At 31.3% G+C, this 16,783-nt stretch overlaps 1 protein-coding gene and 1 long non-coding RNA gene across 2 annotated transcripts; both read left to right on the forward strand.

Annotated features, from left to right (window-relative positions):
• The first annotated feature begins 4,621 nt into the window (after positions 1–4,621).
• On the forward strand, positions 4,622–7,962 carry LOC112497487 (superoxide dismutase [Cu-Zn] 4AP-like). Its single transcript, XM_025095790.2, has 9 exons — positions 4,622–4,779; positions 4,885–4,915; positions 5,093–5,187; positions 5,324–5,425; positions 5,617–5,712; positions 5,805–5,839; positions 5,926–6,001; positions 7,154–7,207; positions 7,837–7,962. The coding sequence occupies exons 1-9, from the start codon at positions 4,728–4,730 to the stop codon at positions 7,860–7,862; spliced, it is 567 nt and encodes a 188-aa protein (XP_024951558.2). The 5' UTR covers positions 4,622–4,727; the 3' UTR covers positions 7,863–7,962.
• Positions 7,963–10,528: 2,566 nt separating this feature from the next.
• LOC127902732 (uncharacterized) lies at positions 10,529–11,219 on the forward strand. The gene is made up of 2 exons (XR_008055301.1): positions 10,529–10,642; positions 10,941–11,219. It is a non-coding gene; the product is annotated as an uncharacterized LOC127902732 (long non-coding RNA).
• The last annotated feature ends 5,564 nt before the right edge of the window (positions 11,220–16,783 follow it).

Raw genomic sequence — 16,783 nt, forward strand, 5'->3', positions numbered from 1 at the left:
TCCTCAATATGGGTATTACGGGTTTGCTTTGTTAATGGATATTTCTTAGGATTATGTATTTGGGGCTTGGGTGAGAGAAAATTATTTCTGAGAGTGTGATTGTAATAATTTTCTACATATTGATTATTTTTCTCTGGTTGTCTTTTGACAACGGTCGTGGTTTTTTCTCCGGATTTAGAGTTTTCCGCGTAAATCTTGTGTTGTGTGATTGTTGTATTCTCCATTTAATTTTTCCTGTTAATTTGTTGCTTGACAAATTGCTTAAAGTGATCTTGGGAGGAAGCTCAATTTCCTAATAGTGGTATTAGAGTCATTGGTTGAAATTTTGGTGTCGGGGCACTGTTCACGTATACGGTACTGTTTATGTATACGATACTGTTCATGTATATGATGTTGTTCACGTGAAGCAGTGGGAGCCAATCCAAATAGTCTGTGGTAAAGAGTAAAAGCTGATCTACAAAGAAAATATGGCAGGATTGAAATTTTCAAGTTCGGTGAAATTTGAAATAGAAAAAATTAATGGGAGAATGATTTTTTGGCTTGTGAAGAAATCAAGTCAAAGTTGTGTCCAATCTTGTATGCACAAAGATTTGAAGGTGTGGTAATTTGGCACCATAAGGAAATTGTCAAAAAGGTGGAGCGGGATCGGCAAATTGCTCCAGAATCAGTAAAAAGAGATACTGATATTCTCGCAAATGGTGAGTTTCCTTTTGATAGGAGACTGAGTTAGTTCTTTTGGCATGTAGATCTCCAAGTTGCCATGAAAGAAAACATGTCATTATCAGTGGGGTCCACAAGTTTGCACGCGGGCATTGGGTTGGTATAAATGCAAGATGTATGGTGGAAAAGTTATGTCATGGCTGAAGAATTCTTAGGGAAACCAAGCAAGAGAATTGCACCATAATTTTCAGCGGATATGCTCGACATGTGCTGAGAAAAAGTCTTAAAATTGTTGATTTTAAGTGGTATACTCTTTATGGTGGAGTATGATAATTCTCTATGTTGAGAATTATGACTGTTGGTGAAGACGATGTTTTGTAGTAGTGGCTATGAATTGTTTTTTTTAATCAAGGTGGAGATTGTTGAAAATTGATTAAAAACAAAAGTTGAAAAGTCAAATTTGAAGACATCATTTGAATTCAAATGGGAGGTGGCCGAGAACTTGAAAAGTAATTGGAAGTAGCCAAAACTATTTTGAATGTTGAATGGTGGCTATTGAATGTTGAAAAAATGGATTGATTTTAGGCAAAATTTTGCCTATAAAAGGATGAGAGCTTGGCATCCCAAAATCCCAAAAAAGCAATCCAATTGAGAGATTCAATTGGTGGATGCAAGAGAAGCATTAAGAGTTTCCAATATAGGAGAGAAATATTCTTAAGCATGTAGTTATATTGAAGGAGCATTTGACTCATCAATATAGGTATTACGGGTTTGCTTTGTTAATGGATATTTCTCATGATTATGTATTTGGGGCTTGGGTGAGAGAAAATTATTTCTGAGAGTGTGGTTGTAATACTTTTCCACATGGTGAATATTTTTTCTCTAGTTGTCTTTTGACAACAACCATGATTTTTTCTCCGGATTTGGAGTTTTCCATGTAAATCTTGTGTTGTATGATTATTGTATTCTCTATTTAATTTTTCCTGTTAATTTGTTACTTGACAAATTGCTTAAAGTGATCTTGGGAGGAAGCTCAATTTCCTAACAAACCATAATGCTGTATTTACATGGTAGCTTACGCGGGATCATGATTAGTATGAGGTTCAATCAACATCTCATTTTTAGTTTTACTTGTCATGCATATTTTTTAGGTGTGTAGCGAAATTAAAAATGTATACCACAAAAATTAAATTCTGCTGCGAAAGTAACTTATATACCCTCATAACGAACGACGCTCTTTATTAGTCCATTCAATTGGGGGGAAAAATCTTTTTCTTTTAATGTGGAACATTCAATTTAACGACAGTCACATTGCATATTTCTTCTCTGAAATAATTAAAGTCTGTCAATTCGCTTCTACTGGTAGGATTTCCCTGAATGTGATTAATGGATTTTTACTTTTGAATTCCACATTTTCCATTGGAGAGACCCAAGTGTATATTAAAGGTGTTGCGTTTAAATAATATATCTATAGCAAATGTGTATTTACTTTAAAAAATTATTATGTAATTATTAATTATGTCTAATTGAATTATACATATTATACTGTATTAAGTAGATGTAATATTTTTTATGTACCTTAAAATTTTTGTTCTATTGATTTGGATTTGACTCAAATCCTACAAGTGGATCTGATCTAGGGATGGCAATAGATTGGATCTGATCTAAGATCCACGTGATCCAAATCCGATCGGATCGGATTTAGATCGATTGGATTTGGATCGGTTTAAAATAAATTTGGATCAGATTTGGATATCGATGTGTGGATCTAAGACAGATCTGGAGCATATCTGGATTTATCTTAATATCTAAATCCATATCCATATCCACTCATCTTTTAATTTTATTTTATTTTAAAAGTTTCTTAACAATTGTGAAATTATAATGATAATAAATTTTATTCATAGCATATTAGTGGTATTTACCATGCATTTAAACTCTTAAAACTTAAAGGTTAGTTTTGTAAATTTAAAAGTCAGCCAGCCCCAAAGTATGTACATGCAATATTCAAATTGCAAGCTAAGTAATATAACCTGACAATTTATTTTATTATATTGGCCAAATAATTTTTAAAGAATATAGTTATTCATATATTTAGTCAAATATGATCATAATAAAAATAATAAATGACCGATTATAAATCATATTTAATTTATATGTCATTATCTAATGTTGTAGGAATGAGGGTAGGTGTGTCGTGGATATTATAATAATGAAGGAGACAATAGAATATTAGATTGATCTTACTTCTGTAATTACTTTTGAATGATATTTTATTATCTTTCTTACTTGTTGTTTTGGTGTAAAAGTATAAGCTACAATATTTATTATATTTTTGAGAAAAATTATATAATTTATTTGTTATCAATACATTTTAACCTTCAATTTTCATTTTAAAAAATTATTACTTTTTTATTACTGAATTTTAGAATTCCTGACGGATCTAGAGCAGATTTGGATTTTAATTTTTTTTCGGATTTGGAGCATATATAGATATTTATTTCTTTTTTGGATCTAGATATGGAGCGAAAAATATGGATTCATAACGGATCTGGAGCAGATACGGATCTTGATTTTTATTATGGATTTGGATCTAGAGCAGAGTAGATTCAACCCATATCTGCCCCATTGCCATCCCTAATCTGATCCTCTTCTTTTTATTTTGGGTGGACCCCTATGACCCTATCTAAACATGAGTGTAAGGAGAGTTGGATACTTCTTCTACGCGGGTTTCGATAATGTGTATGGATCTAAATCAAAGTAATGATGTGTTTATACAAATAAAGTAAACAAGAAGAAATTTAGAGGGCTTAGAATAATGAGGCAAAGGTTTTCTTAGGTAACGTTTGTTGGCCGCCGCCGCAAGGACGATCGATGACACTACAGAGTGCATTAGTTTAGTATTTAATTTTTTTTTCCTTTTTCGTGCTTCTTCTTTCCCCTTTTTGTTGGCTATAATAAATGACTTGATTTTTTTTTTTTAATATAATGTCTACGGGATGTTAGGTGGTCTCTTTATGGTTACTTTGTTGGTGTTAAGGCTTATAATTAATTAAGCTTGTGATATGTTTCCTTTGTCACACGACAAATCATAATGAAAGCTTGTGAAATGCTTCCTCATAAATGTTCGATGATGGATGAGTATTTTCAGCCGTCTCCGATGAAACAATTTTGTTTTGTTGAAATTAAATATTGGATTATGGATACACTAAAGTAAAAGGAGAAATTAACAAAGTTGGTCTCCTATAAATAAAGTTCTTTATAAAATAGGGATGCACACGTTACAGTGCTTAAATGAATTTTCGCACAACTGTTTTTCACAGCATTGTAATTTTATGATGTGGTAGAATAATAGACATACGCACTTAAAAATTATATATATGTGAAAATATTTTAATCTAGTATCTTACACTTTGTTAAATTTCGATAAAGTTATTAAACCATACAACTTAATAGTGTAATGTCCGTGAAATCTATTAAGTTGTAAGGTTTAATAGTATAATTGCATAATACTATTAAACCACACGGCTTAATAATTTTTCTGAACTTTAATATATATCCAAAATTTTAAAGTGCGGGATCGTCCGGGAAAACGCATAAACCGTGAGGTTTAAGCCCTTTAAATTTTAATCCTTTAAAATTCTACGGTTTTAAAGTTTTCCCGAACTTTTCCCGCACTTTAAGATTCTGAACTTGAAAACTACTATATATATATATAGACACACACACACAAAAGAAACCTGAAGGCCATATTATAAATAAATTTATACTTTCTGATTATCGCAGTATCTAATAAAGAGAGTTTTAAAAAGAATAAAATAGTAAAAGCTAATTAAGAGACTCCAGAGACCACCTAAATTAAATTTATCTTTCATAAGACAATTGATGAATTATTGTCCTATATACATATGGGCAGGGTTCCTTGACTTAAAAAATTGGCCGGACTTATAGCTAGACAATAGCCATCAACATAGCATTAATTGAGCACTTGTGCCCATTGGGTATATCTAGAAGGGAGAGAAATAAAAACATCAATATCTCTCACTTACTCTCATTTCTATTTGATAATGGAGAAAGCAGCTTCACTCAAGTTAACTTTATTGGTAGCAGTTTTATTCTGTAAGGATCTTGAATTTCTATTTGAAACATAACAATTATAGTTCGTGAGTCAGTTAGTAATAAGATACAGTTGAGTGTTAATTCATGGCTGCTGCATGCATGCAGGTTTTGTCAATTCAACCAAATCAACAGGAGTGTGAGTTTATACACATACTGGATATATATATATATATATATATATAAATTGCTACTCAAGATTTGAGGGAGAAATAATCTGTCTGATTTATATGTTTAATTCAAAGCTCATGCCTCGAACTGATTTTTTTTTTTTTCCTTTCCACTCGTTCCTCCAATATATATTTGTATTGCTCAGACCACATGGCAATAAGGTGAATGCAATTGCCGTTATTACTGGCAGAGAGGGGGGTCCCAAGGGAAGCATCTTTTTTTTTCAGGATGGAGATCATGGTAACTTAATCACTAATTAATTAGTTAGTTCTGAAACTTATTGCGCGTTTTCCTCATGTCTAAACTATTCTTTTTTGTTTATTTGTTTGTGTTGTTGTTATTATTATTATTATTATTATCATTTTCTCTTGTCTAGGTCCAACAATTTTAAATGGATACCTCCATGGCCTTCCGCCTGGTCATCACGGATTTCATGTTCACGCCGCGGGGGACACAAGACACGAATGCAATTCAGCTGGTATGACCATAACATATAAATTGAGGAGGAATCGGGGATTCGTAAACCTGTTTATCAGTGTTGGAACCAGGATTTTGGTTTTATTTTGAATTTTTTTAAAAAAATAAGTACTTAATTGTAAACCATACATAGGTATTGATAAATTTTTAATTCAGTCCATTAATTTTCACCATTCCAATGTCTTCATGCAGGGAGTCATTTTAATCCTCATAACATGTTACATGGTAGCAAAGAAGACGAGCATCGTCATGCTGGCGATTTAGGAAATCTCATTGTTGATGTTTACGGTATGTGTTCGTGTTGACCGTTTCAATTATAGTAGTATTCATTCTATTAATTACTTATTTTATGGAAAGTAATATTTATCGATTTGGTTCAGGTAATGCTTATTTGAGCCATTTTTTAGACAATAAGGTAATGTTTCATCTCCTTTGTATTTAGTCGTGGACCCGGCTCCAGTGAAGTTCGGCTCTTCACTGTTTTAATTTATTCATATGCAGATTCGTCTTACAGGGCCACATTCCATTATTGGAAGGGCTATCGTGATACACAAAGATCAAGATGACTTTGGCAGGGGTAAGATTACATACACACAATTTGATATATTAGTTTACCACTTCAATTCATACAGTATAGTGGGCTAAGCGCACGCAATACATGCACTGAGAGTTATCCGATCATCAAGTTGCGTTAAAAGTTTTGGAATCAGATCAGGATTGAGCTTGTTCTTAGCACTAAACCAACAATAAGAAATTGTCTAACATGGATCCCCCATGAATCCCAATCAATTCCTTAGTATAGATTCGTTCTTCAAGTTAGGAATTGTTTCTTTTTTATCTTAAGTCTAAATTTTACTAATTTTTAGATATTTTTCATTTTTAATTTACTTATTTTCTATCATTAGCGTCTGATTATAAAATACTTAGGTCTGAATAGAAAAAATTAAATATTCTGACTTTAATGAAACTTTAATGTTCTCTCTCATTAATACCCTTATAAAATAAATTTATTTTCTATTATATAAATTATTCTTTTATTTTTTTTATTTACCCCTTTTTTATTATTTGTGTGTATTCAACTATTAGTCTTTTTTTCTATTTTTTGTTAATGAGAATTTTAACATAAAAGAACTTTAGGTGAGTGTGTCTTAAAATATATAGGTCCATCTCTTTGTATTTACATTTACTATTTTTATAATAGATTTATAATTTTATTTAATACATTAATTTTAATTCAAACAGTTAAACAACTTTTGATTGGCTTATTTAATTAAAAAGAAAAATACTAATATAATATACTAGAAAATAGCATTATAAGTATCCTATATTAATGTAAAAAATTACATGTGTTGGATATACATTTTATTTTGCATGCTTTGTTCAAGTAAACATTATCAAATTTCTTTTACTAATCACATAATTTGTTTATAACTTGTCATGTGTTTGATGAATAAAATATAAGTATTATAAATAGTCATGAGGTTATATATGTCAAAACATCATATTTCAAATGTTTTATTTAAAAAAAAAAACTAAACATTTACATTCAGATATCAGAAAAATAAAAATAAACATATTATTTAGATATATGTATTTAAACCTATTCAAACCTCAGACAAATTTAAATCCATTCAGATTTCAGACAAAAAGAACAAATGCTATCTTAGTCTGAAATCCACAGTTTAGTCTTCAATTTGGATATCATATTACAAATGTTCTTCCATGTCAGGTGGCCATAACGACAGCAAATCCACAGGACATGCTGGCGAAAGAATAGCTTGCGGTAAGTATAAACTAGAATAAGGGCTTGTCCATTAAATGTTTAAAGTTTGAAATTTTATTAATTTCACAAGTATATTAATTTTTTTTTATAAATTATGTCTTATTTTCCGACATTTACAACTAAATAGGAAAAATATAAACTTTTGTGGTTTGTATCTGAATGTGAAAAAGTTTGAATAAAAAGTGAATATAATATTCTAAAAAAGTCTCTATGAAATATAGTTATTTCCTAAATTATAAAGCATAATCCCTTTTTTTTATTTACAAGGATATAAATGTCAAATAAACATCTAAAAAAATTTATTTATAAAAACAAATAAGGTAGCACTTATATTTAGATACTAAAAAAAATAAATGTGACATTTACATATTTATAATTTAAATAAATTGGAGGATCATATAGATTTTTATCTAATAAGAATCGAATAAAATCAGGGTTGATTAATTTTCACGAGTTGAGCTCCTCTTCAAGTACCCTTTCTTTCACTTTGTTTGAGATGTGCTTCTAATGTTCCCAATAATTTTTTGTGCGTGATGTTGACTTTTGATTTTAGATAGATCGATGTACATATGTGCTTTTGAACTATAATGATTATTAATCATTAATTAATAATTTATTTATCTTTGCAGGAGTCATCGGTCTTCTTTCATATTAATAAGTACATTATATGATTTGAATAAAGTTTATTCCATATGCTTGAGAGTGACTTGATGAGACTGTTACCTTGAATAAGAAAGCGAAAACTTTGTGGTGTATTTTGCTTGGATGGTTTTGATATAATCCCTCTTCTCGAGAATTTGGCTATCTATCTTCTATTTTCCTCTACGTTGGACTCCTTCCCTCACCCCCCAAAAATAGCATTCTATAGGTAGTTAGCCATTCGAGTTCAATTTAAATCCTAAAGAAATAAGGTTAAAAAATCAATTTAAACTTTAAACACCCCCTATGATCCTAAATTCTTTCGAAAGAATGAATATAAAATCATATAAAAGTGAGAAAAATATAAATTAGTATCGGCAATAGCTATGTTGGAGATGTTCCACCGTGGAGCACTTCTTCATAATCACACGATCAAAGTGATAAATAGTAAAAAATAATATGTTATAACTTTGATCGTGTAATTATGGAGGAGTGAGTGTTTTACGGTAGAGCATCTCCACCGTATCTAGACCCATTAGTATCTACAAGATCTATTATTTTGAAGAAAGTCAACAATCCCTCTGCCCAGGGAAAGTAATTTACAGTAAGGGTCCGTCTATGTTGGAAATCTTCTACGATGGAGCACTGTTGATGACCGTACGATCATAGAGATAAATATTACATCTGTATTTACTGCTCCAATCTGACGGTCATCATCAGTGCAGCAACTCCACCATAACCACTGCCCTACAGTAATTGAGTGGTTCCTAATGCTTTTATAATAGTAGTCATAGATTCATGGTATTAAGTTACCAAAATCTTCAATTGAAATCACAACTCAAAATTTGATTACTTTGTACCTCCTATTGCATTTAATTTATTTTATTAAAGGATTAATGGAAATTTTCAAGAAATTGTAACCACCAAGGGGTTTATCGTACATGTGTATTTAATTTTAAGAATGTAACTCCAATACTAAATCATCAAATAAAGTTTTAAAACCTCTCAAATCCATCACATTCCCCTACAAATTGCGCCATATATATATATATGTGTGTGTGTTCTAAAACTCCATTACATGAAACAGATTTACAATTACAATAGTTCATTAATTACTAAATTTATCCCTTAATCAAGACAATGAAGAAAGCTTTGCTCAAGCTAATTTTCCTGGTAGTAGTCCTGATTGCTACTGCTTCATGTAAGAATCTATATCTTATATCTATACATATATATTTCTTTTTTTCTGAAGACTTTTTGACTAAACAATTGAAACCGCTTTTTTTCTTTAAAAACTGCCTTTCTGCTCCGAAATTAAATCGATTATGTCGCTAACAGCATAAATGTAAATATAATGCACATGTAGGTTTAGGATATGGAACCGAGGCCAAGGAGGAGAAAGATCCGGGATTGAGATGTGTAACCTCATACGATTGTAATCCGGTTTGTCATTTTTGGGAAACCGGCACTTGCGTTGATTATTATTGTAATTGTCAGTGCGATTGGCTTTTTTGTTGAGTCTCAAAACCTTAAAGTTGAGAAACTTTTCAATAAGATTTCGCTTTCCCGAAAGCTCCGAGGGATTGCACGGATGCTTCCATGGATCTAATTTGCATGGTGCAATGTTAATATAATAAGATGTGGGAGATAAATTAGTCCCACCCTTGCTGAATTATATATGGTTATATATTTTATAATATTTCTTTATTAGTTTTCGCCTGGATGCACACTTTTACGGAAAGCCAAACCCTTGTTTGTCATTGATTTTTGGCAAATTTTTTAAGGTAATTTTTTTTTTCGGTAAATATCATCAGTAATGGAGCTTTCATGTTTCTAAATTCTAAATATGACTTAAAAAATAATAATGATTTATTTATTTATTTATTTATTTATTAATTATTACGATTATTATTATTATTAGTACTACTACTGAGACGATGCCTTCCAAGGGTGATTTTAATTTTTAATCATTAATAAAATAAAGACTGAAAAACAAAAAGGAAATAAAGTTGAGGAAATATAATTTATGTGTCCTATGGTTTTTCAGATTGGGTACGAATATGGAATGTAATCCACCATAAAGGGTACGAATATGGAATGTAATCCACCATAAAATCACCATACATATCTTTTGGATGAATTTGGATTTATCACTAGCAAAGCCAAGTTTAGTAATCAATATGTCTAAATCAAAGAATTGGCTAGGCAAAAATGAGTTGTGCTATACATCTTAAATTTTTTATCCTAAAAAACTTTCACAAATGATGTAGCATTTATCAATTAGTTAGTGAGATAATACAATTAATTCACTTAAATTTTACAAGAACCATCAACCACTAAATGAATGACACATCATTTAGAATGAAATTCAGATTAAAATATTTGGGATGTCTATTACTACTCAACAAAAATGGGTCATGATGAAAAAAGGAAACTAGCAACAAAGAAATGCAAAGTATATATGGATGATTTCAATGTTTTTCTTCCTTAAATTGGTTATCAATTTTAATGTAAGTATCTGAAATAACATCACCATATCTATATTTAACAAGGAAATTGAACACAATTGGAATACTAATTCACTGTTTTTGTTAAGAACAGATTCGTTCATCATTGGTATTGATGGTGTCTATCCCTATAAATTGAGCCCCCCTATGTCCTAAACTTCATTGCACAAAAGATATTTACAATTACATCACATTAGTTCATAGCTGAATTTATCTCTCAAGACAGTAAATATGGAGAAAGCCGTGCTCAGATTAACCTTCTTGCTGGTCCTTATCGCTACTGCTTCATGTAAGATTCTCTTTATTCACATATTTTTGTGATTTAGGGGCATGTAATACAGCATTGTACTTATGTTTCCAAATTCATGATGCAAACATTGTATATTTAAAAAGTGAAAATTTACAGCAAGTGATAATCTCTTACTTTATTGAAGGACCAAAATTAAAAGCTAAGAAAAACACGCACTCAAATTATGTGTGTTAATTTTATATTTTTCTGTTTTTTTTTAGTACAATTCTTATTATATCGGGCCTCTTATCAAAAAGGGTGTCACTCATAAGTAAATGTAATGTAATGTAATGTTCAGGTTTAGGACATGGAACCGAAGCAAGGGAAATGACGAATGAGGCCAAGCAGGATGTAGGGTCAATACCATGCACTGTTAGCGATGACTGTGCTAAGTGCCCATGCAATGTTGGCCGATGCGTAGACGGGTTCTGTCAGTGTGAACCATGCTCTATTACAATTCAAAATTGAGAGTTGATCACAACTTTGGAATAAGAATTCATTTTCTCCGTAGCTGTAAGGAAATCAAATAAACGTTTCTATGTACTGTGCATGTTAATTACAATATAATAAAAAGTGAGGGAAATTTATTCTCCGCCTTGTTCAGTTGTGATATGTCCATTTTTTTTTCTCAATTATTTCATTTAAGAAGTAAGAACTTTTAGGTTTAGAGAGTAAGCGTTTTTAAACCAAAAGAAAAAAAGCATCCACGGTGACCACCTTTGCTAAAATGACTAAAAATTGTGAATCATAATGTATTAATTAGCTGAAAATAATCTAGTGGGAATGCCTGCATTGTATAAAATATTAAATTGATAGTTTTTGATAATTATTTATGGGTGGGTACGTTTGGCACAATATATTGCACTACATTATATCAAGTATATTACATTAAGTAATAATGCCTAGTATAGTATGGACTTTATTATATGAAAGGATATGATTTTATATTAATATTAAAAAATAAATTAATATTATTGAAATTAATTGATATCTTAGATTTTATTATTAGTTTTAAATTATTATTAAATAATTACCTTCATATATTAATTTTTATAATACAAAAATGCATACTATTACTAAATAATAAAATGTTATTTTATTATTTATATTATTATTGATATTATGTTATAATATAATTTATTTCTATACATTTTTTATCATAATATAATATAACTTAATATTATGTTGTAAAAATATAACATCATATGATTATATAATATAAAATACATCATATTATATTATAAAACAAAATAATATTAAATTATATTTATTTTTAATCATTAATGTCGAATATAATTGTTTAATTTAAATTTAGTATATATTTCACTCAACAATAAATGATTAAATAAAATTAAAATACTTTTTATATATTTAAAGTAAAATGATTTTTTATATAAAATGATTTTTATATTCAAAGTAAACTTTTTATATATTATTAAAATGATTTTTTGTAATTAAAATAAAACAATCTATTATAATTTATTTATTAAATACTTAGGTTTATTAATATTTTAATATTATTATTTGAATTAATTTTTATTTAAATATAAATTACTATTTAAATTTATTATAATTTATTGGATAAAAAGTTACATGATTATATTTAAAATATAAACAATATTTTATGAAATACTGCCTAAAGCCCACCTTCCTGCATGAGTTTATTTTATGCCACTTTCATTGCATTAGCCACCTTTTTAATGCAATGCATCTAGAAATCATAATCAAACATGGTTAACATTAAAACAGTGTTTTAATGCAATGCAATGTAATATACACCCTCTATTTATAGGATTCAGCTATGGTGCCCTTTTGACACCATACCCCATTGTTTTTCATTTTCTTAGATTTAATATAAAAATAGTTTAATGACTTAGATCGATTCAAAGGGTTATTCACTCCACATTCCCTACTATTTGGTTGCACGTCTAAAGTGACAAAGTTTCAATATTTGACATTAACTCCATATTATTTTAAGTTTTTACACTTAAGTCCATTACTTAATTTGACTTTTTTTAATAACTTACTTTTAAATTTGCATTGATACATATATATCTACACCTACATACATATGTACACACACACACACACACACACACACACACATATATATATATAAGAGATCTATTTATTAGTTAATAATCACAATTTAATATATGATAAATTTGACTACACACCAAATAAATGAACATCTGCTACTCCATTCTCAATATTTTGAAAAGTGATTAGTCCATTCTCATTCATTAGATTTTTTTTTATTTGTTTAACCATTGACCACTTTGATCGTATAAATTTTAATTATACCCTTATCAGAACTAAGGTTGGAAATGATTGATCACCATCACAGTTGGCGCTAAAAATGTATTTCTTCTTTTAGTTCTAATCATATCATATGTCTTATGACACCTATAAATTATGGCTTTAAATTCTTTATGCTTGGAATCTGCCAAAAGATTCATTGCTTCAAGTAGAAATTTTGAGCAATTTATTTGTAACTATGCAATAAAACTAGCAATGATTGTACACAATTCTTTTTTCTTTAACTTAAAATGATTATATGAAAATGAATATTTAAAAGTAAATTTATTTAATCATGTGCAAAATATAATTCCCCAAAATTAAAAATATCTAAAAAATCTATTTTATAATGGGTGTTTGGGAGATGGGAAGTGAGAAAACGGAGGAAGGTGGGGAGGAAATAAGAGAGAGAAGAAAGAGAGAGAGAGAAAAGAAAAGATTAATGATTAAAAAATAAAATAAAATTAGTGGATATTTTAGTCTTTCAAGTTAAAATGAGTGGAAACTAAAAAGTAAAGGGTAAAATTATTTGAACTTATAAAAATATTTTTTATAAAATACTTTTAATACTTTGTTCCTCCTAGCACCTATCAATAAAATTTTAAAATTTCAATTTTCCGCTAAACCACCTACATAATTCAAAAAATACCCCATATTGATCTTTTCTACCTCAATTTTTAGTGTTGCTTAAAAATAATTATTTTCTAAGAGATATGTAAATTTTTTTTACCAGAAATTTATACCTCATAAATTTCTTTAGTTTTGCTTTAAAATAATTATTTTCAAGATTAACCAAAGTTTCTCATCGTAAACTCATTATAAATTTTTCTTAGTTGAATAAACTTTTTAAATTTAAGTTCGTGTCCTAGTAACGCCACTTTGAAGCTTTTGCAAAATTAATTGTGATGTGTCTGTTATTTGCAGTTGCAATGAAGCCATAAAACCTTATTAATCTTGTAATTTGATGGGGTTGTAGGCTTGGCTTGGGTATTAAAATTAAAAACTTCAGTTTGATTAAAGATTTAGGTATAGCTTTTTAGTTACGGATTCATGATGAGAATCCTTTTATTGGGATCCCTATAATTTCTAGTCAAATTCAAGATAGCCCTTTGTTTTTAATCTTTGAAGAAAATATATTGTGGATAAAATTATATATGTTTATATTGTCTTTCAATAAATGGAAAATTTAATTTTACTGAAAATTTTAATACAGAAAATGATAAATTTTATGAAGAAGCTAAGGTTAAAAAGGGCCTATTTTGTAATGAGATGTTGTGGGTTTTAATCTACAGCTGTTGTGAGATAAAAGTTAAATTTGTTAAATAAAAACTTATAAATTAGGACAAATAATAAATTTTACACAAACTTTAATATTTAATAATTATTATAAAAATTATAAAATTAAAAAAAAAACACTAGCTGAGTTGTGGAGTCACAACCCCATACCCAAACGGATCCTAAATTTACATGAGGATAGTTTAGGAATATAAAATTTCAGATAAAAACCGATTTGAACTTCCAAGAGTGATTGTAGGGGTTCAAATAGAGTAAGGAGCTCACTGTAATTTTTCATTATATTGGAGAAAAAAATGTAAATGAAAGAGATATCAAGGAACTTACTGCAATTTGTGAGGGATTAACTCACAAAAGACAGAATTTTTTGTGTTTAAATTATTAAATAGATGGATAGTACTAAGTAGCTCAAACCATGTTATAAGAAAATATTGATTTTTTAAATAATAAAAACTCATGCATTATGTGCGAATATCCATATTATTAATCAAATTATGTAAGATATTTTTTAAAAAAATAAGATTTGAGGTATCTAGTATTACTCCTTTTTAAATTAGATACCTATAAATTTGGCATATAACTAAATCTGCAATAAGACTAAGGTGGCTGTTAAGTACATAAAAGCATCAGGTCGGCCATGCTACTACTTCCGCCCCGGCATGGATCATCTCAGCCAATTGGTATGAACAGAACACGGGGATAAACATGAGCCAACCAGAGACGAGTACCGGCCAGGGTAATGTACCGGCCATAATCATATACCGAGCCGACACCAATTCCCCAAAAAAGCAGGAACACGATCCCACAGAATCACGGTAGTTGCGCTTTTCCCAGAACCGTTGCGGGAGACGCGAGATCCCACGTTTGCCCACAATGTAGCAGTTAAAGTCCCATGAGGGGCTAAAACTACCCGAGAAAGGGGGGATGAAGGGTAAATGAAAACGTGGGACAACGGCTATAAAAAGAGAAGAAATCGATGAAGAAATGACAGAAAAAATTGAGAGAGAGAAAACACAGCCAAATTGCAATCAGGCCATTTTCTTACAAACTTCGAATAAATTAGAAACCATTCTTGAATCCAAATTGCACTGTTTTCCCGTAAACACCTTGTGCTAACTTAGGCATCGAAGGGTTTACGCCGGCAAAATCAACGGCGTCTCTGATCCGTTTTTGGTGAACGCAGGTCTAGTGAGAGAAAGGAGGGCGATTCCAATCCAAGTGGTTCGAGCAACAGTTAATAACACAAACGTTGGTGAAAGAATCTGGTCGGTCCAAAGGTGAGCAGATTTAAAGAATCTGGTCGGTAAAAAGGCGAACAGATTTAAGCATCAACATTTTGGCGCCGTCTGTGGGGAGCTGAATAAAAAGCTACCACCGAATTAGTAGTTACCGGAGAAACAGCGAACGATTAGACATGGATGTGCCAAGAAAGGACGCTTTGAGGGAGGATAACGAAGCTGGGGAGACAATCACTCTTCGGGAAATTGCAAATGAAGCCTGGGAGAGGATGATGCAAGATCGATTAGAGCGAATGGAGAAACAAATGGAGACTCTCGCAACCATACTGTACGAGCTGAGGGATGAGCGGAGAAGGGATTGTGAAACCCCCGTGGGAAGAGATGATGTTGGAGCAGAACCCAGCCTCCGGAGGCGTAGAGTCGAGGAAATCCCTCCGCCGACAGACTAACCTAATGGGGTGCATCCCCACAGAAGCATTGGTCAGGTTCCAGGAGAACGAATAGATGAAGGGAGGGACCAACCTCTCCCCGGACGGGTACTGGAAGTCAACGGCCGAGGGGGCAGTATTGATAAAGGAGAGTTCAGACAGCGGTTGCACAATGCCGAGCTAGAACGAGATCAGATTGCTACACGTGATCCTGACCGTGCAGTAGAATTGGAGGGGGAAGTGCGCAAATTGACGCAGGTGATGGAGGAGATACAGGGCAAGAGAAAGCCCCCGAGCTAGAGGATAATGCTGGATGAAGAATTTTCGTTATCAACCGAGATCATGGGTACAGTAATCCCAAAAGATTTCCGCTTCCCCGACCTCAAATACTCCGGTCGAAGTGACCCGCTGATGCATATTGAGCGTTTCAACGACATGACGGGGGTGCAGGGGTTGACACCAGCTCAAAGGTGCGGGGTGTTCCCATTGACACTCGAGGGGCGAGCCCGAGAATGGTACCGCAAGCTGCCCCGATGAGGTATAAAAGGGTACGAGCAGATGTGCCAAGAGTTGGCCGAACAATTCCGAGAAGCAGTAGCCCCAGAAGACGACATGATGGAACTGATGGGGATAAAACAGGAGGAGCACGAGTCCCTCCGGGATTTTGTAAAGCGATATCATCGGGCCGTGCTAGATTTGGGAGCTTTTAATCACCCACAGGCGTTGAGAGGATTAAAAGAAGATGTAAAAATCGGCCGATTGTGGTATAACTTAAGAAGCTCCCTAGTGCAGAATTATTCGGTGGGGTACGAACAGGCGAGGCGAGATATAGAAATCGAAGATGAGAAATTGGCAAGGATAAAGAGTGAACAGCTGGAAGAGCT

This window comes from Citrus sinensis, chromosome 5 (assembly GCF_022201045.2).
Source record: "Citrus sinensis cultivar Valencia sweet orange chromosome 5, DVS_A1.0, whole genome shotgun sequence".
NCBI lineage: Eukaryota > Viridiplantae > Streptophyta > Magnoliopsida > Sapindales > Rutaceae > Citrus > Citrus sinensis.